Source organism: Poecilia reticulata, linkage group LG5 (assembly GCF_000633615.1).
Source record: "Poecilia reticulata strain Guanapo linkage group LG5, Guppy_female_1.0+MT, whole genome shotgun sequence".
Classification (NCBI taxonomy): Eukaryota; Metazoa; Chordata; class Actinopteri; order Cyprinodontiformes; family Poeciliidae; genus Poecilia; species Poecilia reticulata.
Window position 1 is genome coordinate 3,015,781 of NC_024335.1, and position 23,571 is coordinate 3,039,351.

Below are 23,571 nucleotides of genomic sequence, written 5' to 3' on the forward strand. Positions count from 1 at the left end.
CATGTTTATGACATGTTATGTCATGTTTATGACTGTCATGACAGTCTTATTCACCCCCCTTCAAATAAAGTGGATTTTATGTGACAGACCAAAACAAACTAGAAGTAAAAGTAAAAAGTATTTGGTACAAAAGCTCAACTGAGTAACTGATCAACACAATCATTTAATATTTAAAATTACATCAACTATGTGGAAATGTTTATGTTTTAGAGACCAAAATGAAAATAATTTGTATAAAAAACTTAAATACAAAATAAAATCAGGCAAAACAAATTAAATCCACATCAGTTTCTTTAAATATGAAACTGTCAAAAGCTGCAGGTCTGTGTCTGAATTTTAGGTTAAAATGTTTGTCATTCAGTGGGTAAAGAGTAAAGTCTAGTAAAAGCACTCCTAAAGGTATTATTTTTTAAAAAGTGACTGAAGTAGATGTAAGTGGTTACTGTCCAATTCTTTTTATGACTAATACTTTGCAGAATCACGTCCGGTAGGTTTGTCATCATAACAGACATTTATGGACGATAAATTGTCCCAGAAGTTATTACAAGAAACAATAATGTTGTTTTGAGACCATTTTCAAGTAATATAATGGTAATAACAAATCAAAAACATTTTAAATATCCCAAATAAACAAAACAACAAATAAAATGAATTATAAAGTTTCCTTAAAAAAGATTTTTCTTCAAAAAAAAGGCTGAGATCAAAACACCAGAATGAAAATGTTTCAGCTAGTTTTTGGTAGAAAGAGAAACAACAAATCATTGTTGTTTCTCTTTCTACCAAATTATTATTTTCTAACAAATTATTAACTTTGTTTCAATTTATTATTCAATTAACTGATTTATTGTGACAGAGCTAATCAGGTGAATAAAAATAATTCTAAAAATTACGAGTAGGAATAAATGCAGCATTTTAAAGCACAGAGTTGGACATAACGTATTTAAAATGGTTTGATGGTTGCTGGTCAGAGTTTAAGTTCAATAAACCCGGAGCAGATCCAAAATGAAGCCACAATAAACTCGGAGCAAAGATAACACTGGTAGAAAATAACAAGGAACCAGTCAGAGGAGGAGACGTCGAATGAGAAACAGCCAGCTCCTACTCAGCTGCTGCTGATTGGCTGACAGAGAGTAGGTGACCCGCTAAGCCCCGCCCACTGATGGAAACCTGCAGCTCCGTGAGAGAGAAACACAGCAAACCCAGATCTCTGACAGAAACTCTCTCATACTGATGCTGGTTTTCTTTTCCAGAGTGCAGATCCTGACACAAACTAACATTTTAACACTGATTGTTTTTATATTTAGAGACAAACAGAAGTTTGAGCAGGAATAAAATAAAAGGGCAGGGTTTATTTGTTACAACGTTTCAGCTCTCCGTCTGTTTCCAACCTGCCATTGGTTGGCTCTTGACCAATCAAACAGCTTCTTTTCACACAATATATAATGAAGTCTGCAACATTTATTCAACTCCTCTGGACGCAGCAGATTCTCCTGCAGGTGAGAAACAACTTTCCTGTTTTATTTTTCTCTAGAGCAGAACGTCTTCAGAACCGGATCAGAACAAACCCGAATCAAAAGACTAAATTACATCCTCAGTGCAGTTATTATTTCACTGAGGCATGTTGATGAAGCCTCATCAGACAATATTTTAATAGTAGTTTAAACAAGGGATGGGTGATATGTATTTAGACGTCAACATCATATTTTGTGGTATTTATTGTGATAACAGTAAAAGAGGTAATAAATATGTACCTATATGCAGCATCACTGCAAAAACACAAAATCCCACCCAGTATTTTTAATCCAATTTCTTAGTGCACTTGAAACAAGACAAAACTAAATCATAAGTAATTTTATGGCAAAATATAGAAACTCGTTTCAAGTCAGCAGTTCCTTCATATTGATGAGAAAATATTAGTCCTGCTGGCAGATTATCTCACTTACGACATGGGGAAAATGGAAAAAAGAAGTTATAAAAAACTCTTATTACGACACGAGAAATGCCAAGTTTATCTTGAATCTTTTCTGTTCAACAACGCAAGATAAAACTAGACCAGACAAACTGAGCAAGTTCAAACTGGTTTTAATGGTATGAGTGTCTGTTTGCCTTGGCCTGCAGCTCCGTGCAGACGCATCAATTAGTTGCAACACAAACCCGACTTCCACGAATCCTGCAAATGCAAAAATCCTGAGAATTACTGCTTTACTAAAACCAGCAAACAAAAGAAGTCCACGGCAGAAACAAACCCGCCCTGCTTGTTCCCAGGACAGTTTTTCAGCGGCGACAGGTTTTTCTGGGTATTAAAAAAAATCCAGATTTAGTTTCTGTAATGTAACAATTGATTAAAGTTTCTTCTAAACTTTCAGCCACCATGAAAATCGCATCGTTTAACATTCAGAGGCTTGGACGGAACAAAGTGTCGGACAAAGATGTTCTGAAGATCCTGGTTCAGGTAAAAACACTTAACTTCCTTCTTAGGCCGAAAAACACCTGGTGGTTTGATTTCTGCTTTGCTAAAATGTGTTTAAAGGAAATACTGACATGAATATATTAATGATTTCAACCCGTCTGATGAAATCTGATGAACTAAACTCGCCCAGTTGTCTTTTTCTGTCAGATTATTTCTCGTTATGACATCATTGTGATCCTGGAGGTCGTGGACGAGAGCGGGAAGGCCGTGGACGCTCTGATGACAGCCCTCAACAAGTCAGTGAAACTCTAAAACATCATCATATTCATCTAAATGTGGACTGTTTCCATAAAGGCCGTCTTACAGGCCACGAAGGCTGAGCTTCAGCTGAACCTTTCTGTGCGTTTTGCTCTGAAAGGGAACATCAGTACGAGAAGCGGATCAGCACTCGCCTGGGCAGAAGCGGCTACAAGGAGCAGTTTCTGTTCCTGTACAGGTGACAACTCACTCATTCATTCATTCATTCATTCATTCATTAGGAGGATAATTTCATTCACAAACTGCCAGTAAAGATTAGAAAATAACAAAATCTGACTGATCTGAACAAATATATCAGTTTATTTAACCAACATTGGCTTCAAACTGAAAATGTTATCCGGGTTATAATTGTTTTGGTTTTTTCATTTTAGCTCAGTTTTATTTTGTTGCGACTTTTCGTCTAATTCTGTTAGTTTTAATAAGTTTTTTTTTTAATGTGTTTGCTGTTTTTTAAATATTGTTAAGTTTTAGTTCAGTTTGTATTAGTTCTGGTAGTTTGAGCTTTTTCATACTTTCATTTTTAGGTGCAGAATTCAAAAAGGTGAAAGTATTGTGATTATTTATGCATCAGTTGGGTAGTGAATACTCAACAGAAAGACATTTAAAAAAAAACGTTTCAGTTACGTGCATTTACATTTTTCTGAACTGTGTTGTTGCCGTTTTGTGGACTGGTGCAGCAGCAGCAGGAGGATGAAGCGCCGTAATTCGACAGCTGACGAAAACTTAGTGTGGAGGGAAAAAATTAATAAATTTCACATCAATTCAAAAGGCTGGAAATAGTTCTTACTTAGTTTTATAAATGCACAATAAAGTGATGGTTACAGTTTTTCCCTGCTAATTATAATTTTTATTTATGTGGAGTGAAAAATCTTCAAAATATGATTTTTCAAAATAAGGCTGCTGAGAATCAAAAGTGTAAAGAAACAAATGCTTTTAATAACATCTGCAGATGGAGAGACGATGTCAGAGTAGCTCTGATGCTCGTAAAGTTACATCCCAGATTTATAGTCTTCCACAAGCAGATGATCAGCAGATGTTCTAAGCTCATGTCTTATTTTATTCCTTAGGTGTTAAAAACTGACCTTTAACTCATTCATGTCTAAACAACATCAGCCAGGCGCTGAGACGAGGCGGCTGGGCCTCTTCCTGTCGCAGCTCTGAGCATTTCCTGTTGAAAACGGCTTCCGAGTGCAGACACTATCCGTTCTTTGCACACTGTTGAACAAGTGGATCAGACTTTAAATAAAAGTATTTAACCCCTTGATTTAGTTGTTTCTTTAATATGATGCTAAAAGTAATTCTATTTGGATACAAATATAGAATATATGAGCTTCATTTAAGCTTAAGAAACTTTAAGGTAAGCTTGTTATAATTTTATGTAAAAGTTAATCCTGTTTCTTTAAGAATCTCAAGGTAGCTTCCTATGATAAAACCAAGTAAAAAATGAATATATAAAAGAAATATATTCACACCTTCATAAAAGTTTTGGCACCCTGATTAAGTTTGATGCTTCTCAGGTCAGGAACGTCAGAAAGTAAATGATCAGACATGATTTTAATTTGACATTTATTTTTTGTTAGTGAGTTCACATGAAACAGGTGATTTTTGTTTTATTTTTCTTTTTTAAGGGAGGTGAAAATGTTTTGATTTTAAACTTAATATTTGTTATCAGGGCCGATCTGGTTACACCGGTGGACTCGTACCAGACTGACGATCTGAAGACTGAAGGGCAGGACGACATTAACAGAGATCCGTACATCGTCCGATTCAGCTGCCCGCACACAGGTGAAACAATATAATATATACGCTAATAGGTCAAAGATAAATAATTATAAACTTAACCTGATTCCTGTCTCGACAGCTCTGGAAGATCTGGTGATGATTCCAGTTCACATCACACCAAAGGGCGCGGAGAAGGAGCTGGATAAACTCTACGACCTCTTCCTGCACGTGAAGAAGAAGTGGAAGACTGAGGTAAAGACTCAAACTAGACAAAACCCGTCTAATGGTGTCATAATGAGAAGGAGTTGAAACATTAAAAGGAAAATGAAACCGATTAGCTGTTTGATGAGGATCAATCATCTGATTGCTTAAATATCAGCAGCAAAGCCAACCTGCACACAACCTGTCATTACTGATTATACAACAAATATAGTGGAAACTGAGATTTTAATTAGCCAATTAAAGAATATTATACATATATTATACCTGTATACAGTCTATAAAATAGAAAACGAAATAAAATTATGATTCTATTGTCATAAAACAACTAAAACTGTTGCAAAGTAAAGGTTATATTAATGCTTCTTATTTCTCAAAAACAGGCAGAAATTATGACCTAACTTTTGACATTTTTGAGAAAATTTGTTTAATTCTGCAAAATATTACCTAAAGCTGTTTGGGTTGAACAGTGACTATTGAAGTCTAATTTTCATGTCAGGAGTTAGAACAGCAAGGGAAGTATTCATCAATAATCAGCTTTGATCGTGTGATTTATTTGCATTGTGGGCTGTAGAAGAACGGCTCTCCTCTCTGCGACTGCAGGCGTTTTGCTGCATAACGACCGACTGCACTGCTGGGAAACGGGAGGGACAGCAGGGGGCGCTGGCTGCTCCCTTTGTCGCTGCAAACGTCCCTAATAGCAGAGAGAAGTTACTGTCTGAGGAGCCTCTTAATTACGATGACATGTTAGCGACATTTCTACATAAAAAATTAGCAAATTTCTGCCAAAACACTGAAAAATTTTGAGAATAATCTCAGAAATGTTCTATAAAAATAAGGAAATTTCTGAGTTTGAGAAGTTGAAAATTTTCTTCAAAAAAAACGGACATTTTTAGATTAACCCCAGAAATGTTAAAAAACACAAGGACATTTCTGAATTTGAAAATAAAAAATTTGTTAGATTTTTTTTGTTATTAGTCTCAGATATTTTCTAGAAAAAAAACATGGAAATTTCTCAGTTTTAAAGTTGAAAATGTTGCATTTTAGAAATTTTCCTAATTTATTGGCGGAAATTTACTCTTTTTTCCCTCTATAATGGTCCTACTACATCGTCATTTAGAGACGTCTAAGGCCAACTTTCTATTCCAAAAGTTACTGGCACTTTTCACTAATATACGGATAAAGTCAATAACTAGGTACCAGTGCTTCTTTCTTCCTGACCGCAGTCTCTGGCTCCGCCCCTCGTTGTCCCTGGCTCCGCCCACTTCGTTAGATTTTTCTTTAAACTTTGGGTGCGATGCTTCACCAGGTTTAACACCCTTACAGGCTTCCTGTCTCTCCGCTGCAGAACGTGATGATCCTGGGCGACTTTAACGCCGACGGCTCGTATGTTACAAAGAAGGAGATGAAAACCATCCGAATCCGCACCGACACGAACTTCCACTGGCTGATCGGAGACGATGTGGACACAACGGCCAGCACCAAAAACACCCACACATACGACAGGTGCATAAAAACCGTCCACTTCTCAGAATGAACATTAAAATTCATAATGTTTAAGCAGAGGACATCATTATGTGACCTTGGGTACCGCTCTAAACCCTCTTTTTACCAGATCACACAGATAAGTTTGTAAACATGGACAGAGGCACTACTGCAGATTACAAACAGTTTATTGAATTCACAAAGTTGAGCAAAAATAAATAGTCACTTTATTTTATTTACCAAATGACCACTCTAAAAGTGGAAGTCTATGCTGGTCCTGAGGTCCTTAAAGCTGAAAAATATTTAATACCCGATTAAATAAAATTAGACTGTTTGGGGGAGGAATAATAAAGAAAACACAAATYCAACTAAATGCACCCGAGTGTTCCCCAACAAAAGCACACTCACAACAATTCCTGGTGTATACAAAGAAAAGGAAAAAACTCCCCTTCCACTAGTCTCAATCTAAATAAAACAGCCTAGGACCCAGGGACAGCATAGGTCCCAGTTTAAAACAAGCCAGGAGGCTACAATAAAAACTCCCTTTCCCTAAACAAAAGCAAAACAAGAAAAGTTATTTTAAATCAACAATAACCATCTAAAGTAACAAAAGTAAAACAAAGAAATGAAATTGAAACAAATCAAAAACTGAAACAAATCAAAAACTGAAACAGTAGCAGGCCAACCTACACACAAAAGAAATCAGGTTAGACAAGAACATTAAGCAGCCAGAAAAATAAGAAACGGTTCGTACCTTCTCTAAAGTGAAACCAGTAAACGGCGCTCGACGTCACTAAGTGCGTTTCCTATAACCATCAATGGCAGAATCAGACATAAATTCTAAACCCACCTCACGATCAATGTTAAACATACCTCTGTACGAGTCATCAGCCTGCATCTGATCTCCTCAGCGATCTACCCGCTTTTAAATGTAAATGCCGATTACCTGTCTCCCTAACAAGCCAGCTGCGCTCCGCCACAGCGTCTTCCATATATGGGCAAGAGGAAGAGGGCGCAGCAGCACACATTCGGGCGGGACAATATGCCCCGGCTACAATCATAAATACCAAAGCAGAATATGTAGTTTATTTTCTGAGTGATGTGAGAAGGTGTGAGATGTCATCACATCCTGCGACTCCCTGCTGTTTAATTCTTCTTCTCCTGGTTCAGGATCGTTGTTTACGGAGACAAAATGCTTCAGGCTGTCGTTGAAAATTCTGCTAAGGCCTTCAACTTCCAGGAGGAATACAAGCTCTCCGACGAGCAGGTTTGTTATTTTCACAGGCTGAAGAGCGGCTGCTGGTTTACTCAGAAAATATATAATCTGATTTAATGATAAAGAAAAACTATCATTTGCAGACAAACACAAACATTAAACACAGAAAACATTGAGATAAGAACTTATTTGAATAAGTTTGAGTCTGTGGATCGTAGAAACAATCCTCCATGTGCCTCATAACTTGTTTCAAAATTTATTTTTTTTCTAGAAACTATTACAGTTATAAGCAAAACATGTTAAACATATTATTAGTGATAATTTTCAGTATTTGAACTTATACCCTTCTAGTCCAGATTTACAAAAGAAGCTTAATAATCGTCTTATTGTTTCATGACTTCCTGCTTCAGGCCCTGAACATAAGTGACCATTATCCAGTGGAGGTGGAGCTGCTTGGAAAAACAGATGGTAAGCTCTCTGCACAACAATAACAACAATAACCACCTAGTTTTATTCTGTGAATAGATGAAAAGGATCAACTAATACTGATTAAAACTAATTTAAAGAAATCCAGTGTAGATTTGTTATTGATTGTACATTTTTAAAGGAAACTGCTGCAGTTTAAGTTTAATCCGACCATAAAGTCCCAACACAAACATCCAAGGCAGCTCATTTCCTCATCTTAGTTCATCTTAACGCAGCGGCAGCTCCAGACCGAATTCACCAGTTGGCGTTTTTCACAGGGGCACAGAGCAAACAGGGACAAGTTTCATTGTTAAATAAACTAAGTGATCCACTTCTAGCTGCCTCTGTCTAAATGGAAACACGTTGATTTAAAAAATACATTGTTTTTGATGAAGAAGTTTTTGTTTTTGATTTCTCATAGATCTGTGTTGGTCTTTTTTCTTTTAGTTACTTATTCTCCCTCCGTCAGTTTCCATCTGCCACAGCTGCTCTACTTCTCCTCTGATCTGTCGTTTCCACCCGCGTCTCAGAATTTAAGCTCCTGTTTTTTATTGTCTTGGGAGCTTAGAAGAGATAAATGTGCCAAAACTTTCTCCAGCTGAATAGAAAGAAAACTGAAGTTATTTTCTTTAGACCAAAAGAGGAACAATCTAGTCAACGCACAGCTTCAGTTACTACAGCGGGAAACTAGAGATCCAGCTGACCTGACCTGAACCTTCAGAGCCATATAAAGATGGCTACAAAGTCAGTCTTCTATCACTTGAAGAACATTTCCAGGATTAGAGGATTAATGTCTCAGCATTAGAGAAACTCCTCCATGTGTTTAGAACGGTTAACAGCGTTTCACAGGTCTGAATGAAAAGTCAAAACGCTGCTGATCCAAAACGCTGCTGCTGGCGTTCTGACTAAAACCAGGAAGACGGAGCTCATCTCCCAGTTCTACTGTCTTTCACTGAGAAGAGACTTTAAAATACTGTTGGTAGTTTATAAATCACTCAACAGTTTAGAGCCATCAATATTCCAGACCTCTCAGGTTCTGGTTCTGCTCTGCATCCAGAACCAGAACTAAACATGGAGAATCAGCATTCAGCTTCTATGCAACACAAATCTGGAACAGACTTCCAGAAAACTGCATAACAGCCGAAACACTGAGTCCCTTTAAATCCAGACTAAAGACTCAGCTGCTAGAGCCGCTTTTAAAACATAATCAATAATCTGATGTGTAACAATGACGCTTGAGAAAATGTAATGGTTTAATTGTGTTTTCTATGACTTTGTATTTTTTGTTTTTATTATGAAAAACACTTTGAAATGCCTTGTTGCTGAAAGGTGCTGTACAAATAAACTTGATTGATTGATTTCATGACTCTTACCTGAGTGCAGATCTTGCTGTGTGAATAAGGAACATATTTACTTCCTCTGCAGGTCAGAGATCTGCAGGTCTGAAAGAGAAGGTGGAAGAGCTCAGCGCTAAAGAAAAGAAACCAAAAGATGAAAAGAAAAAATCAGGAAAAGGTAAACCTGGACAATGAAGACGCAGCTAAAGCGGCCGGATTGACCGGAGAAACTCAGAGTTCTGTGACATCAGGGGCCATTTTGAAAAGTATCACAGTATGTAAGAGCAATAACAATAACTCTAGCACACCTTAGTGCAGTTAGAGCAATATCGACAGTTTTCACACATTTTTAACGGAGCTACTGAGGAAGGCATGGAGGGCTAATCAGGCAAACGTCTGACATTTTCACTGAGATGTGCTCACTTTTGTTCAGTAGTTTAGACATTAATGGTCGGAAACAAATGTACACTGGTAAACCAGCTGCCTGCTTTACGTTCTATAATGTCATATATTCAGTGTTGTTCTATCAACAAATGTAATAAAATGCTTGCATTAACTTGAGGTGTGTTCTCAGTTTTGTGAGGTGCATTTGCTTATTCTAAAGGACAGAAAATTGTAAAGTTATTACTATTCTTTATTTAAAAAAGGTCTGCTTTTCAGAATCGCTTCAGGTGAAAAACATATGGATATTTATCCTCTTGCTCCGTCTCAGAAACTTGGGAAGATGAAAAAAAAAATCCAAAAGTTTTTAAAAATTTTAATAAATGTAATCTTTTTCAATCACAATTACAGAATATATATTTAAATAACTTAAGATGGAAATAGAAGATAGAAATGGCCATTGTTGTCCAAAAGAGGGCAAATTTAAGAATGATGTTTGAAATGCTCATTTTTCTGATTAGTTCATTTATCAAGCTGCTGAAAACTAGAAATGAAAAAGTTTCTTTTTCACCTCAACTTCCCCACTGAGGGACAGTAAAGGTCGTTTACAATGCACTCCAACTTTAAGGTGATTTACTTTAAGATAAATCACCTTAAAGTTGTTTGGCAGCTGCCATTAAAGTAAAAGAGAAACTCAGGATGTAAACTCTGAAATGAAACCACAATAAACTCGGGAGCAAAGATAACGCTGGTAGAAAATAACAAGGAACCAGTCAGAGGAGGAAAGGCTGACAGTCGGGACGTCGAATGAGAAACAGCCAGCTCCTACTCAGCTGCTGCTGATTGGCTGACAGAGAGCAGGTGAACAGCTAAGCCCCGCCCACCGATGGAAACCTGCAGTCCCAGATCCCTGACAGAAACTCTCTCATACTGATGCTGGTTTTCTTTTCCTGACAGGATAACCTTTTCTTTTAACACCATTTGTTTTTTCATGTTGTATATCAGTTTTAGAGATAAACGTTTCAGCTCATTTTGAAGCAGGAAGTTTATTTGTTATGACATTTCTTCTCTTTGCCCTTTTTGAACCTGTTCCACTAGTTGGCTTTCGACCAAACAAGCCGGTTTTCACACTCTGAACATCGTTTTGGTTTCATCTCATAACTCCTACATTCGTCCTCAACAGGTTTGATTTTATCGCTTTTGGACAGAAGCAGCAGCAGATTCTCCTGCAGGTGAGCAGCAGATTTCCTGTTTGAATTTTCAGCTCTGGATGCCTGAGAGGTTTTTCATACTTCGATACAATGAGACAAACGTCCTCCTGTTGTTCTCTGGAAGGCAGCCGGATGCTCCTTCACGGGATTACTAAATAAGTTTAACACTTGACCCAACAAAGATGACAAGCTGTGGTTCTTCACTTTAATTTACCTGATTTAATATAAACTGATGAGAGAGAAATCTTCAGGAAGGATCCAAATGAAACCAAAACATCATAGTTCAAAGTTGAAATGTCATTCATGCAAAAACATTTGTCAATATTCTTTGAAGCTGCTACTTTTCTAACTTCCTGTCACAGAAAGCTGTGCTTCAGAGTTAATACTGACCTTTCTTGAACTACAAGAGATTTGCTTTCACTTTGAGACTGAAAACTCAAACTGACTGCTTGAGTTTTAAAATTTTCATTTTCTCTTGCACTAACTATTGTGGAGGGTTGTGTCTCCATAATAGACGCAACCCTCCACAAAACAATTTATTGTGTAATTGTTTTGTTGTTTTTTTCTTCTTTTTGCTCATTTCATTAGAACAGAGGTATTTCTTTTTCTGAAGAGAAAAATAAATAGCAGAAAGTTGTGCTAATTCCTGAAAATATACTGTGATGAATTGTAGTAATGCTGATTAATGTCACTGTAATGATCAAATAAATTATACAATAACTGTTTTTTAGCATCTCTTTAAGAAAAATGTCTGTATAGTAGATTAGAATAGAATTGAAAGAAAATTGGAAAATTCATGTGTAACAGTAGCAAAGTGACAGGACACTGAGGCATGTACTATAAACGTATTAACATATATAAAAACAAAATTAACAACATGATCAAAAGTAATAATATAAAATATTGTGTTTACTTGTGTAGTTTTTGACTGATATTTAAATTAGTTTAATGTTCTGAAACTCTTAAGTATGAAAAACACAAAAGAGGAAATTATGTGGGTCACATGCAGGACTTACATGCACAGACAGACACACATTCATTGATATCTTAATTGATAAAGAATCAATAGTTATGCATAGGGATAAATACTGATGAACTGACTAATGGTAGTGATTTTATTGACATGCGGGGTTCCCGAAGGTTCAACCCTGGGACTCCTCGAAATTAATATCCACAAGATCCTGCTAGCTCAGTTTATAACAGGTAATATGATTAGTTACTATAAGTCTATGCAGATGATGCACAGCTCTACATCACCAGAACCATCCAGTCACTGAACAGATGAATGTGAAAAACTTTCTCCAGCTGAACAGAAACTGAAGTTATTATATTTGGACCTAAAGAGGATCGATCTAACTCAGGGGTCGGCAACCTGCTGCTCTTTAGCGCTGCCCTAGTGGCTCCCTGGAGCTTTTCAAAGCTGTTTGAACATGGAAAAAGAAGGGAGTGGGAAATATATTTTTTTGTTTTAATATGGTTTTTGTAGGAGGACAAACATTACACAATCACTCTTAACGTTTTCCAATAAAAATGTGTAGAATAAATAATACATTTCAACACTTTCGTCATCAAAGATTTGCCTGTGTACGTTCCTTTCAGCGGGGCGGGATGCGAAGCATGCGGCTGTCAGGCTGTGGTAAACAAACCGACAGGTGGGCCATGGAGAGAACAGGGGAAAAGAGGAAAATAGCCGAGGAGACATTCTACAATTCTTGGACCGAATCATTTGCATTCATTGCCAATGCGGAAGGATTGCCTGAACGTTTGCTCTGTAGCGAGAAGTTGTCCAATAACGTTTCCAGGGAAGGCGTGCCATTAGCTGCCGCGTCTAGATTAAAGTTACAGCTTACATGCGCAACGTTGAGAAGCTGTCCAGTGATGTCCGTAAACAGAAGTGACATTAGACGGGTAAGAACACAATCCTGCTATTGGCACATACATTTAGTAATAAAGTTGTTTTTATAAATTGATTAGTGATTTTTGTAAGTATATATTTAGAATGACACTTAGCGATATTATTGTGTTTTGTTGCTCAGGTCCAACGATGGTTGTGTGCTAAAAGAGAAGAGGATGCTGCCATGTCTTACCCTCGCACTGACCTGGCATTTGCAGAGAAATCAAACTTAAACTGTACTAGTTTCATTTTATATACCTTTTCAAAAGGCTGCCATTTTATTTTATAACTGCAGGTTGCGTTTTATTGCACTCCGTTTGTTGCCCAGATAAAGGGCACGTTATGCTCGTTCTGTGTTTTTTGCACGTTTTGTTGATCACACAGTTAACGTGATTATTTACAAAGAGCGATTGTTGTTATGCAAACGGCTCTTGGGAGCAGAGTTTCCGAGTTCCAAAAGGAAAAATTACCCTTTCCTTGTCGATCTTCATAATAAAAATGACATAAAAAATCTGATTCTTATTGTATTTTTTTAATTTTATCAATGCAACAAAACATAATACTTAATATTGTAACGGAGGGTAAACTTAAAGCACCATCGTACAACAGAGTGACGTGGCGCATCAGTCTGTCCAGGACTCACTGCAGGGAAAATAAACATTTAATCATGAATGATAATTATATATACACTTAGTCATTTTGATAATAAGCTGACATAAACACTTAAAGCCTGTGTTGCCTTCATTATAAGCTTTTTATAAGGTTTATAATTTTTTGCGGCTCCAGACAGATTTGTTTTTTGTTTCTTTGGTCCAATATGGCTCTTTCAAAATTTTGGGTTGTCGACCTCTGATCTAGAGTCGACGCACAGCTTCAGTTATTCCAGCTGGAAACTAAAGATCAGGATGAACATGAACCTGAACGTTCACAGCAACATAAAGACAGTTATAAAGTTGGTCTTCTATCACCTGAAGAACATTTACAGGATTAAAGGACTAATGTCTCAGTTAGATCGAGAGAAACCCATCCACGTGTTTATCTTCAGTGGCATCTTCACAAGTCTGAATAATAATAATAGTAATAATAATAAAAAAATCAGATTTGATTTCTTATTCAGCTGCAGCTGATCCAGAGAGCTGCTGCTGGCGTTCTGACTAAAACCAGGAAGGTGGAGCACACCACCCGGTTCTACTGTCCTCCCAGTGGCTCCCTGTAGCTCAGAGAGAAAACTTTAAAATGCTGTTGGTAGTTTATAAATCACTGAACGGCTCAGCACCTCAATACATAAAAGATCTACTGCTGTTCTATCAACAGAGGCAAACATGGAGAAGCAGCATTCAGCTTCTATGCACCACAGATCTAGAATACACTTCTAGAAAACTGCAAAACTGCAGAAACATTGACCGATAATGCCTGGAACATTGATCAAAATATGTGACATATACCGTATTTGCTTGATTTTGATGATGGCATTTCACAAAATGCTAATCGCTTGTTTTGTAATACTTATTTTATTAATTTTAACTTTATGACTTACCAGCTACATCAGTTAACTGTTGCAATAAACAACAAAGCTAATAAAACAGAACAAAACTGTTGAGGAAAGTCTGTATGTTCCTCTGAGTAAAGTAAGTTTCTGCAGTAAACAGTATGACACTCTGAACTTTAACGGTTGAGTGAACTGTGATTTAATCAACTCAGAGCATTTAAGACGAGGTTAGCAAAGGAGACGTTCAGTTTGTCAACAGAACCGATTTTCCATTGATGTGTTTTGAGGACTGAGAGACTTTCTGTCTGTGCTTTGGAGACTGTTAACTGTGAGAAACAAATGGATCTGATCTGCTGCAGCAGGCGGTAAAGCTGGACTCAGAATGGCTGTCTCTCTTTGTTAAAAGGTTTTGCTTTTATAAAGAATCTGCTTTTTCTTACAAACTTTCAGCCAACATGAAAATCGCAGCTTTTAATATTCAGAAGTTTGGACGGAGCAAAGTGTCGGACCCAGATGTTCTGAAGATCCTCGTTAAGGTAAAAACACAAACTCACCATTTTAGGGTAAAGACAGACCTGGTGGTTTTCCTTTAAAGGGAATATTTGTGCTTAGTAATCAACTGAGAAATGTTCCGTCTGTCAGATTATTTCCCGTTATGACATCATTGTGATCCTGGAAGTCGTGGACAACACCAAGGAATCAGTGGCCGCTCTGATGCAAGCGCTCAACAAGTCAGTAAAGGCAAAGTTTTAAACCCTTGGTGGCTCATTCAGCAGCTACATAAACTAAGGTTTGAAGAAACACTTCAGCACAAATAGCATGTTTGGGTTCCTTTAAACCGAGACTAAAAACCCTCCTGCTGCTTCTGAACCATAATAAATGAAGCATTGATCAACTTAATTCATTGATTATTTTGATGATGGCACTCATCAAAATGTTCGTTACCATTTTTTCTTTCAATTGCTGCCTGTATGGCGTTTTTATGATGTAAAGCACTTTGAACTGCCTTGTTCCTGACATGTGATATGCAAATAAACTTAATTGATTAAAAATTGGCTTCCTCCAGAACTCATAAATCAACAAGGAAAGTTTGATTGAATACACAACAATAAACCGCAATCATTTTTAGAAACAACAAACCAAACAAGTTAATATCCACACAGGTTAAATCACACAGATTCAAAAATAATCACATCAAAATTTATATTTAGCCAAAAGTCTTTCAGCAAAACCTAAAATCTTACCAAATGTTGTCAAGTTTTTAGTGCAAATATTTCGGTACACTTGAAATAAGAAAAAAACAACTTTAAAGTAATTTGTCAGCAAGAAGTAGAAGCTTGTTTTACGTTGATAATTCTTGAATATTGATTTTGTAAAATGCTAGTTCCTCTTGTAAATTATTTCACTTATAAAAAGACTTTTTCCCATTTCATAAGAGAATTAATTTATTGCTAACAAATTACTTTTAAGTTATTTTTTTTCTTATTTAAAGTGAACCAACAGTATTTGCACTAGAAACTAGACAAAATAGTTGGTAGGATTTTGTGTTTTTGCAGTGTAGACGTCAACAAGCTTTGGACATCTTCCTGGTTGCACATTTCTTGTCGAAACTGGTTGATTTGTTAAAAGCATTTGATTTTCAGGTGTTCTCCTAGTGATCAGGTGTCAAACTCAAGGCCTGGGGGCCAAATCTGGCCCTCTGTAGCTTTTATATGTGGCCCTCTAGAGTCTAGACCATTATTTTAGCAGTTTTTATCTGCATACATCCAAATTACATCAGGGAGTCCCTTGAGTTTTTCCTCAGTTGTAGAAATTCATGTAAATTCATCAGATCCCACACTTTTCGTTGCCTTCACTGTTAACTGGTCTCTCTAAAAACCTCCAGCCATAATTTAGAAACACAGCTGACCCTGAGGCCTCAAAATTTGCGTGAATCTGCTTAATCCGCTGATTTTCTCTGACGTAAACATTTATCATGGCCTCACTTCTGTTTGTCTCCGCAGACCGGAACGGAAACATCACTACGCTCTGAGAATCAGCACTCGCCTGGGCCGTACGAGCTACAAGGAGCAGTTCATGTTCCTGTACAGGTGACAGTTCATCCATTCATCCATTCATTAGGAGGATTATTTCCTTCACAAACTGACAGTAAAGATGAGAAAGTAACAAAATCTGACTGATCTGAACAAGTACATCAATTTACTTCAAAATAAGTCTAAGAAACAAAATAAATGCTGGTTTCTAAGTGAAAATCTTTTATCTGAACTACTGAGTTCAGATTAAATAGTTGAATTTTCAACAGCAAATTCTGTAGTAAGTTAACAAAAAAATACAAACGGAAATAGTTTCATGATAATACAAAAGTTGGTAATCTGTTAATATTCAAACTGTAGTTTTATTACCATAAATTATCTCATAGTCACTTAAGCAAAATGCATTTGATGTAGTTTAGATGCTCAGAAGTAAAACCAGAACTGTTGCCTCCAGTTGTTAGTTTCTCTATTAATGTTCTTCCTTCATTTGGTCAAAATCATCAGTAACAGTTTAACATCTGGTTTTGTGCCACAAAGTTTTCAACATGCTGATAAGAAACATCTGCTAGAGAAATCCGGCCTTCATGCATCTGTCAAATTTCAGGCCGATTTCTTCTTTTTTTTTTGTCAAACGTTCGAGAAATTAAATTCTTTCCTAGATGAAAATGAGGATGTGGGTCAGGATAACGGGTTCAACTCTTAAATGGTTCTGGTCCAACTTTTATCTGTTTGTATCAATAACTTTAGATCTTTCTCTACTCATCTCCCTTGAGGAGAGCCGCAAGGCTCCGTTCTGGGTCCTCTCTCTTTTACTTTAAATCCATTCCCTTTTGGTGCCATTTTCTTTCATTTCTTCTTTCCGTTTCTTTGCAAACTGTATTTTCTGCTGCAGATCATTGCTGGGCTCTTTGCTGAACCTCTTTGATTGGCATCAGAAACAGCTCAACAATAAATTTTCAAAATGTAATTTAAAATCAGACTGACATCACGCTGTTCAGAGCCAATATTCCCGATGTCCTAAGATTCATTTTTGTTGTTTAATAAGTGGTTTATAAATAAAACTGTATGGTTTGTACATGCAGGGACGACATGGTTAAACTGGTGGGAACGTACCAGTCTGATGATGAGAAGACTAAAGGACAGGACAACATCGACAGAGATCCGTATATCCTTCGATTCAGTTGCCCAAATACAGGTGAAAAAAATCATAATTGTCTTGTAATGTTCACTAATACACTTTAAAGTATAATAACATCCACAATGACTGCGACCTTAAATCTAAAACTGTATTTTTGTCTGATTCTCCTCGCAGTTCTGAAAGATCTGGTGATGATCCCAGTTCACACCAAACCAGAAGACGCGGTGAAGGAACTGGACGAACTCTACGACCTCTTCGTTCAAGTCAAGGAAAAGTGGAGGACCAACGTAAACATACTCGCGCATAAAAATGCTTTTAATCCTGTTAAATATAACTGAAATGGTTGTGAATTTAAAGGTTGTTTTAATGTGAGAGAGAGAGATTGAGCAGGAGAAAAAGACCAAAACAATAAGAAAAATCACAAGCACACATGGAAAATGAGAAAAGCAGCAAAATGTTTCCTTTGGATATCTCTGTGTTAAATCAATGTTTTATGTTCTCTACAATGTGATAATCTCATTTTACAGACATAAATATAGATCCTACATATGGGGGCCAAGAGACGGAATTAAATAAACAAATACATCATTAAATGATCAATTAAATGTCCCACAAAATGTTTAAATCCATTTAATACAGAATCAATTTATTAAATACGTCACATTACAATTAATTATAATTCAAAGATATTTAAATTGTCTATTAAATAAATTATTTATACATTTATTTGAAAATGTATTTACTTCAAGGTAGATAATTTGATGATGCATTTTCTTTTTTATTTTTGTCTCTTTTGTCCCTCCATATCTAAGCACCAACAATAAACATTTTACAAAGCAGCTTCATACAGAAGTACTGAAATACTTTTAGAACATGGTTAAGAATGGATTTTATTTATTATACTGTCACATTTAAAACCCTTGAAGTGAAAAGGTGCGTTTTCCTGTTTCATATGGGGAACAAAGTCCAAACTGGTGGCACTGGTTAAGGCTTCCTGTCTGCCCACCACAGAACGTGATGATCCTGGGCGACTTTAACGCCGACAGACCGTATGTTCCCAAGACGAAGATGAAGGACATCCGAATCCGCAGCGACGAAAACTTCCACTGGCTGATCAAAGACGGTGTGGACACGACAGTGAGCCCCGAAAACACCAACACATACGACAGGTAGGAACCAACCAACCAGAATAAACATTAAAACCAACTGATGTTCATGAAACCTCATGTTCAGTTGAAACTGGAACTTTATATGCAGCACCAAATAAAAACATTTCTCCTCATTCTCTTACATTAAATCAAACCAAATTTCTCTTGTTTTATAATTACAATTACCAAAATTATTTCCATTTTATGGGGCCACTTAGAAAACATGGGGAATGTTTTTCTTTTGCGTTTTCTCACAATAACTTACTGGTCGGTTCAGCAGCATCTTCAATACTGAAAGTCTCTTCTACAATGTAAGGTTGTTGTGGGGTGTGTTAATATCTCGTTTGTGAGATATCTGAAGTTTTACATATTTTTCTTTAGGGTACAAATGCACCACAAACTTATGTGCAAAATGCAAAAGCAAAACTAGCCAAACATGGGATTTCTGTCTCTTTCCATTCATTTTTACACAAACAGAAACTTTACATAAGACAGAAGGAAAGACAAAATACATTTAGACTATTTTGACTACCTTTGACTTACATTCACAGCGTAATAAAGTCATTTAACAGTTTTGTAATTTTTTTGTGTTGGTAGTCTGGTTAGTAAAGAGCTGTTTTCATGTGCGGTTATATCTCAAATGTACACAAACAAATAGATCAATTTACAATCAGTTATTTGCACCAAATAATTAAGAATGTAGAAGCATGTTCTCATTGAGGCTCCGTAAAAGCATTTGCAATTTTAAATGGACATTTATCATCTCTGATTGTACACCAAACAGACCAGGGTGTATTTGCTAATTTATTGTGAAAAAACAAACGAACAAACAAGAGTATGGTGCCTCTAGAGGGCGCCGTACTATTTGTCAGGTGCCAAATAACTTTTTGGTGATTTTCTTTGAATGCAGATGTTTCCTTCCACAAACCTCTGATTGGTAAACTGACAGATTCGAGTTATTTTGAGGCTCACCTGTGGATGTATTTTAAGGTCACACCTAGGCCTGTCGCGATAAACGATAAATCAATTAATCGGACGATAAATTAAACCTATCGACCTCATTTTAATTATCGGCTTTATCGTCTCTTCCTGCCGTTTTTTCTTTCTCTTGATGAAACTGAATGAAAAAAGTCTAAACTCCGGTGCTCTTTCTTAGTGTAATGTCCAGCGCACACTACATGAGTTGTCGCCGACTGTCGGCCCATTTTCAAAACCTGACAGAAATCCCAGGTATGACGGTTCGATCGGGTTCGTCGTGCCGTGTGGTGTCCAGTCACATGGGCACAAAATAATGGCTGCAAGTCCAGTTAACCAATTTTAAAACCAGGCATTAATCAATGCTTTACTAGAATCTACCTGTGATGCATGTGGCTAGAGTCAGCGTAAAGTCCTGACTGAATGAAAATCATTATAACCTATTTATGTCACGTTAACGAAGAACAGCTGAAAACTTACCGGGTTTATCAACTGAGGTAGCAATTTGGCTCCAACTCCTCCCCTTGTCATTTCTATATTCTTTGCACGAAATGTTGAATAAATATTAATGTTGTTTCCACAAATCATCTTTGCGCCGTGACAGCTGTTTGGGATTCCCCTCCGTAATTTCCCCTCAGAGGAGAATCCGCGCTTTCTGATTGGCTACCTTTCACATTCAACGGGCTGCATTGACGCTTCCAGTCGGGGGAAATCCTTGATTTAGATCGGAGCGGCCACGACGACCTACCGTAACACACCACACACTACAGGATGATCGGTTACGAAACCATCAGCGACCAACGTTCTAAGACTCTCATAAGGGGAAAATAGGGGCAAAAAAATCGTGTAGTGTGAACTACTGCATTAGGTAGTCGGATGTGCCCATCTTCTCTTTTCAAATCTAGTGATTACTGAAGGGCAATATAGTACAGACTTTATAATCTGCACTCTTATGGTTGAATGCAGTATTTATTTCCACTTTGGTTTTATGTTGTTTAGTTTTTATTCAAGTACGTTTTTTGTTAATGGAGACTGAGAATACATTTTATTTTTGTTTTTGGTTGTTTTGCTTTTTTAGTTTATCAGTTCCCGTGTTATGTGTTGGTTTGAATATAAAGTGTATCTATGGCAGGAAATCGCATGCATTATTAGTCATTTCCATTAAATCAGTGTCAAAAGATCTTGAAACAATATTATTGTTTATCGCAATAATTTTTTAGACAATTAATCGCTCTGCAAAATTTGTTATCGTGACAGGCCTAATCACACCTGGAACTCACTGCTTTCTCGTTTGACTCGAAGAGAACTGTGCAGCTGCTCCATCCTTGAGAACAATTTCCAGATACTTGAAGGAGCCGCATTCATCTGTTCAAACAATTATACGGAAGTATAAACATGACGGAAATGTCCAATCATCCATAGCACACAAGAAATATATGAGTTCTGGTCCAAAATATGCAAACTGACCCCAAAATAGAAGCCAGAGTTCTTGTGAAGATGCTGCTGAAGCGAGAGAAACATTTTCTGTACCAACAGTGGCTGAAAGGCCACTCAGCAAGGAAGAAGTCATTACTCCAAAAGAAAGATAAAAAGCCAGATTACGGTCTGACATGTTCCATTGTCTGATGAAACTAAAGTTCAACTGTTTGGCCATAATCACCACTGTTACATTCGGAGAACAAACAGGGATGCTTCTACCATTCTAACTGTAGAGCATGTGGAAATGTCAAAGCAACATCTAAAACCTTCACCCAAGACGTTAAAGCTTAAGAGAAGATTGGTAATAATTCTGGTGATTCTGTTAGAGCCATAAATAAGAAATATTTAGATTATTTGTACAACTAACTAATCCAAAACAAGAGAAGTTTGGTCTGATTTAACTGTAGAAACGTCTGATCTGAGAAGGAACGTGAATGATCATCCTGTGTCTCCCTGCTGTTTGCTTTGGTAATTCTTCTTCTCCTCGTTCAGGATTGTCGTTTATGGAGACAAAATGGATCAGGCTGTTGTTCCAAATTCCGGTAAAACCTTCAACTTCCAGGAAGCTTACAAGCTCTCCGATGAGCAGGTTTGCTCTTATTTTCATATTTTTATAATTATTTGTTTTCTATTTCATTCAAATACCAGATAAACTACTGAGATCTGATCATGGAGCGAAAATGAATTGAGAATAATTTTACCTTTTCCCTTTGATATTTGAGTTAATCCAGAATTACAGTTAGTTCAGACATTTCAATAATCTTAAAGTTTCATTATTTCTATTGTTTCAGGCTCTGAAAGTGAGCGACCATTATCCAGTGGAGGTGGAGCTGAAGATTTTGGTGGAAAGACAAGATGATGGTGATGGTGAGATGTCCTAATAATCATTATTATCATCATAATCATAGTAAAAACAATTATTTTATTCTATAAATAGATTAAAAAGTGCTTTATACTTCAAATAAAAGGATTTCACGCTGTTTCATTAAGATATTTTATTAATTGTAAATTTTCTGGAGGAGTTCCTGTAGTTTAATCATAATTTGATCATAAAGTTTCATTCCTCCGGTCTTTGTGAGACTAAGTGTAAAAAAGGGGGCTGAAGTCCACACACTGCAGTGAAATTAGCTAATTGTTGTAAACTAACTTCTATTAGCAACACAATTGATCACAATGTATTTTTTTCTGCATTCATGCACTGCTGTGAAAACACTGTCCAACTCATATGGATCTTGCTGTGTGAATAAATTACATTTATTTCCTTTGCAGGTCTGACAGACATGGCAGGGGGGGCTCAAGCTTAACGATGAAAACAGAAAGGGAGAAAGTGAGCCTGGCTCATGGTTTTGCACTTCGTTCTAAAAAGGCCAGATCTGAAAACAGTCAACCATAAACTGATGTGGTTACTTCCAGTAATAAAAAAGGGGGAATGTGATACATTCAACACACCTGCTCTCCATTGTTTCTCCATAACAAATCAAGCCAAAACTAAATATTTGGTTCAATACAAATTCAACATATTGAGTGTATATGAAGCCCTGTGGTGGTGGGGAATGGCTAAGTTCACACAATAGGTTTTTATACTCAATTCCAATGTTTGCTGATATCCAACCATCTTGTTTTTTGTTTGTTTTCCATTGTCATTTATGCTACTAATTAAATCCAGCCGCTGTCATAGTTCTGTGAGAATTATTTGTGACACGCATGCGCAGAAGGAAAACGTCACACAGAAAAGCTCTGTTTACGGAAGTAATAATGGACGCCGCCGCCAAATCGAAGATATTCAGCGATGGAACCAGACAGTATCGTCACAAGATCACAACAACACGAAGCTGATTAAAAAATGTAAAATACGCAACCAACAGCGTCTGGCTTCTTCTGGTGCAGGATTATGTGCACGTCTCAAAAAAGTTAAATTAAATGCGACATGATTGTCCAGACCGCAAACGGTTTGGAAACTTTCGGATACTATCGGCTTCAACTCCACGTGCAAATGACAAAATTGGATTTTGTTTGGAGGTTGATTAGATCGGGTCGCATTCACCTGCTGTGTCGACATAACCCTCTGCTAAGTTGTAAATTTACACTATTGTACAAGCTGTACACTGACTACATTGTATCAAAGTAATACATCTTAAGCGCTGTCCAATTAAAAACTATTTTAAAAAATTTTCATAAATTTGCAGCGTGTTGTCAGCTTTGCAACATAAATTTGTTTATCATGACAGCAAAAGACTATAAAACATAAAAGACCATTGATTAGCTCCGTGCTTGGCTAGCTAGCCAAGCTGCTACTACATTCTGCTAACCAACAGGCAATTTAATCATAGTTTTACTTTACCTCTGTTTCTGTGATGTTTTATTTCTTCTTCTTCTTCTTTTCATTATTTTTCTTCCTTGGGCACCAGACAATTTGGGACATTTTCACATCATACTTTCTGACGTTCTTGCGTTAATTCCATAAACATTATCAGCAGTTATTGTCGGTTAGTTCTGCAACGGTCGAAACGCCATTGCTAATCTACTGTTGCCTCCGCACCGGAAGTGATCGATGTGTCCCAAGCAGTGGCGGAGCTAGACTTTTAAAGTCAGGGAGCCAAGAGGAAACAGGGCAATCTGGGGAGGGGGGCACAAATGAGAATATATATATA

General features: G+C 36.9%; 2 protein-coding genes and 1 long non-coding RNA gene across 7 annotated transcripts in view; 2 read left to right on the forward strand and 1 right to left on the reverse strand.

Moving 5' to 3' along the window:
- The window catches only part of LOC103464336 (uncharacterized), a 49,413-nt gene extending 25,907 nt beyond the window's left edge, over positions 1–23,506 (reverse strand). For 2 of the 4 annotated variants that reach the window (XR_001776643.1, XR_001776641.1), the window contains exons 1-4: positions 23,262–23,506; positions 9,209–9,277; positions 4,571–4,672; positions 3,811–3,943 (exon numbers count right to left, since the gene is read on the reverse strand). This is a non-coding gene — a long non-coding RNA (uncharacterized LOC103464336). Of the gene's footprint in view, positions 1–1,549; positions 2,294–3,642; positions 3,944–4,570; positions 4,673–9,208; positions 9,278–23,261 lie in introns of those variants that run through there. The other 2 variants (XR_001776642.1, XR_533644.2) reach the window with 2 other exon arrangements.
- Positions 886–9,733, forward strand: LOC103464337 (deoxyribonuclease-1-like). 2 transcript variants are annotated; one of them, XM_008408361.2, is made up of 10 exons: positions 886–1,496; positions 2,367–2,452; positions 2,618–2,706; positions 2,829–2,906; positions 4,401–4,513; positions 4,590–4,702; positions 6,018–6,175; positions 7,325–7,421; positions 7,781–7,838; positions 9,261–9,733. In XM_008408361.2, exons 2-10 carry the CDS (start codon positions 2,372–2,374, stop codon positions 9,365–9,367), a joined length of 894 nt encoding a protein of 297 aa, XP_008406583.1. In that variant the 5' UTR covers positions 886–1,496; positions 2,367–2,371; the 3' UTR covers positions 9,368–9,733. The 2 variants fall into 2 exon arrangements, with proteins under 2 accessions (XP_008406583.1, XP_017160481.1); XM_017304992.1 differs by lacking the exon at positions 886–1,496 and having other exon boundaries at positions 2,304–2,452.
- LOC103464365 (deoxyribonuclease-1-like) overlaps positions 14,114–23,571 on the forward strand; it is a 9,948-nt gene continuing 490 nt past the window's right edge. Inside the window, exons 1-9 of the mRNA XM_008408405.2 lie at positions 14,114–14,683; positions 14,790–14,878; positions 16,151–16,237; positions 17,263–17,375; positions 17,493–17,605; positions 18,330–18,487; positions 21,413–21,509; positions 21,712–21,787; positions 22,190–22,247. Coding sequence (XP_008406627.2) covers positions 14,603–14,683; positions 14,790–14,878; positions 16,151–16,237; positions 17,263–17,375; positions 17,493–17,605; positions 18,330–18,487; positions 21,413–21,509; positions 21,712–21,787; positions 22,190–22,224 — 849 coding nt within the window. The 5' untranslated portion in view covers positions 14,114–14,602 and the 3' untranslated portion in view covers positions 22,225–22,247. The remainder of the gene's footprint in view (positions 14,684–14,789; positions 14,879–16,150; positions 16,238–17,262; positions 17,376–17,492; positions 17,606–18,329; positions 18,488–21,412; positions 21,510–21,711; positions 21,788–22,189; positions 22,248–23,571) is intronic.

Excerpts from the sequence above, each read along its gene's own strand:
- LOC103464337 (XM_008408361.2), top strand. The coding sequence starts at position 2,372 with ATGAAAATCGCATCGTTTAACATTCAGAGGCTTGGACGGAACAAAGTG. Across the intron at positions 2,707-2,828 it reads CTGATGACAGCCCTCAACAA|GGAACATCAGTACGAGAAGC; the intron begins GTCAGTGAAACT and ends TTGCTCTGAAAG. Across the intron at positions 4,514-4,589 it reads ATTCAGCTGCCCGCACACAG|CTCTGGAAGATCTGGTGATG; the intron begins GTGAAACAATAT and ends CTGTCTCGACAG.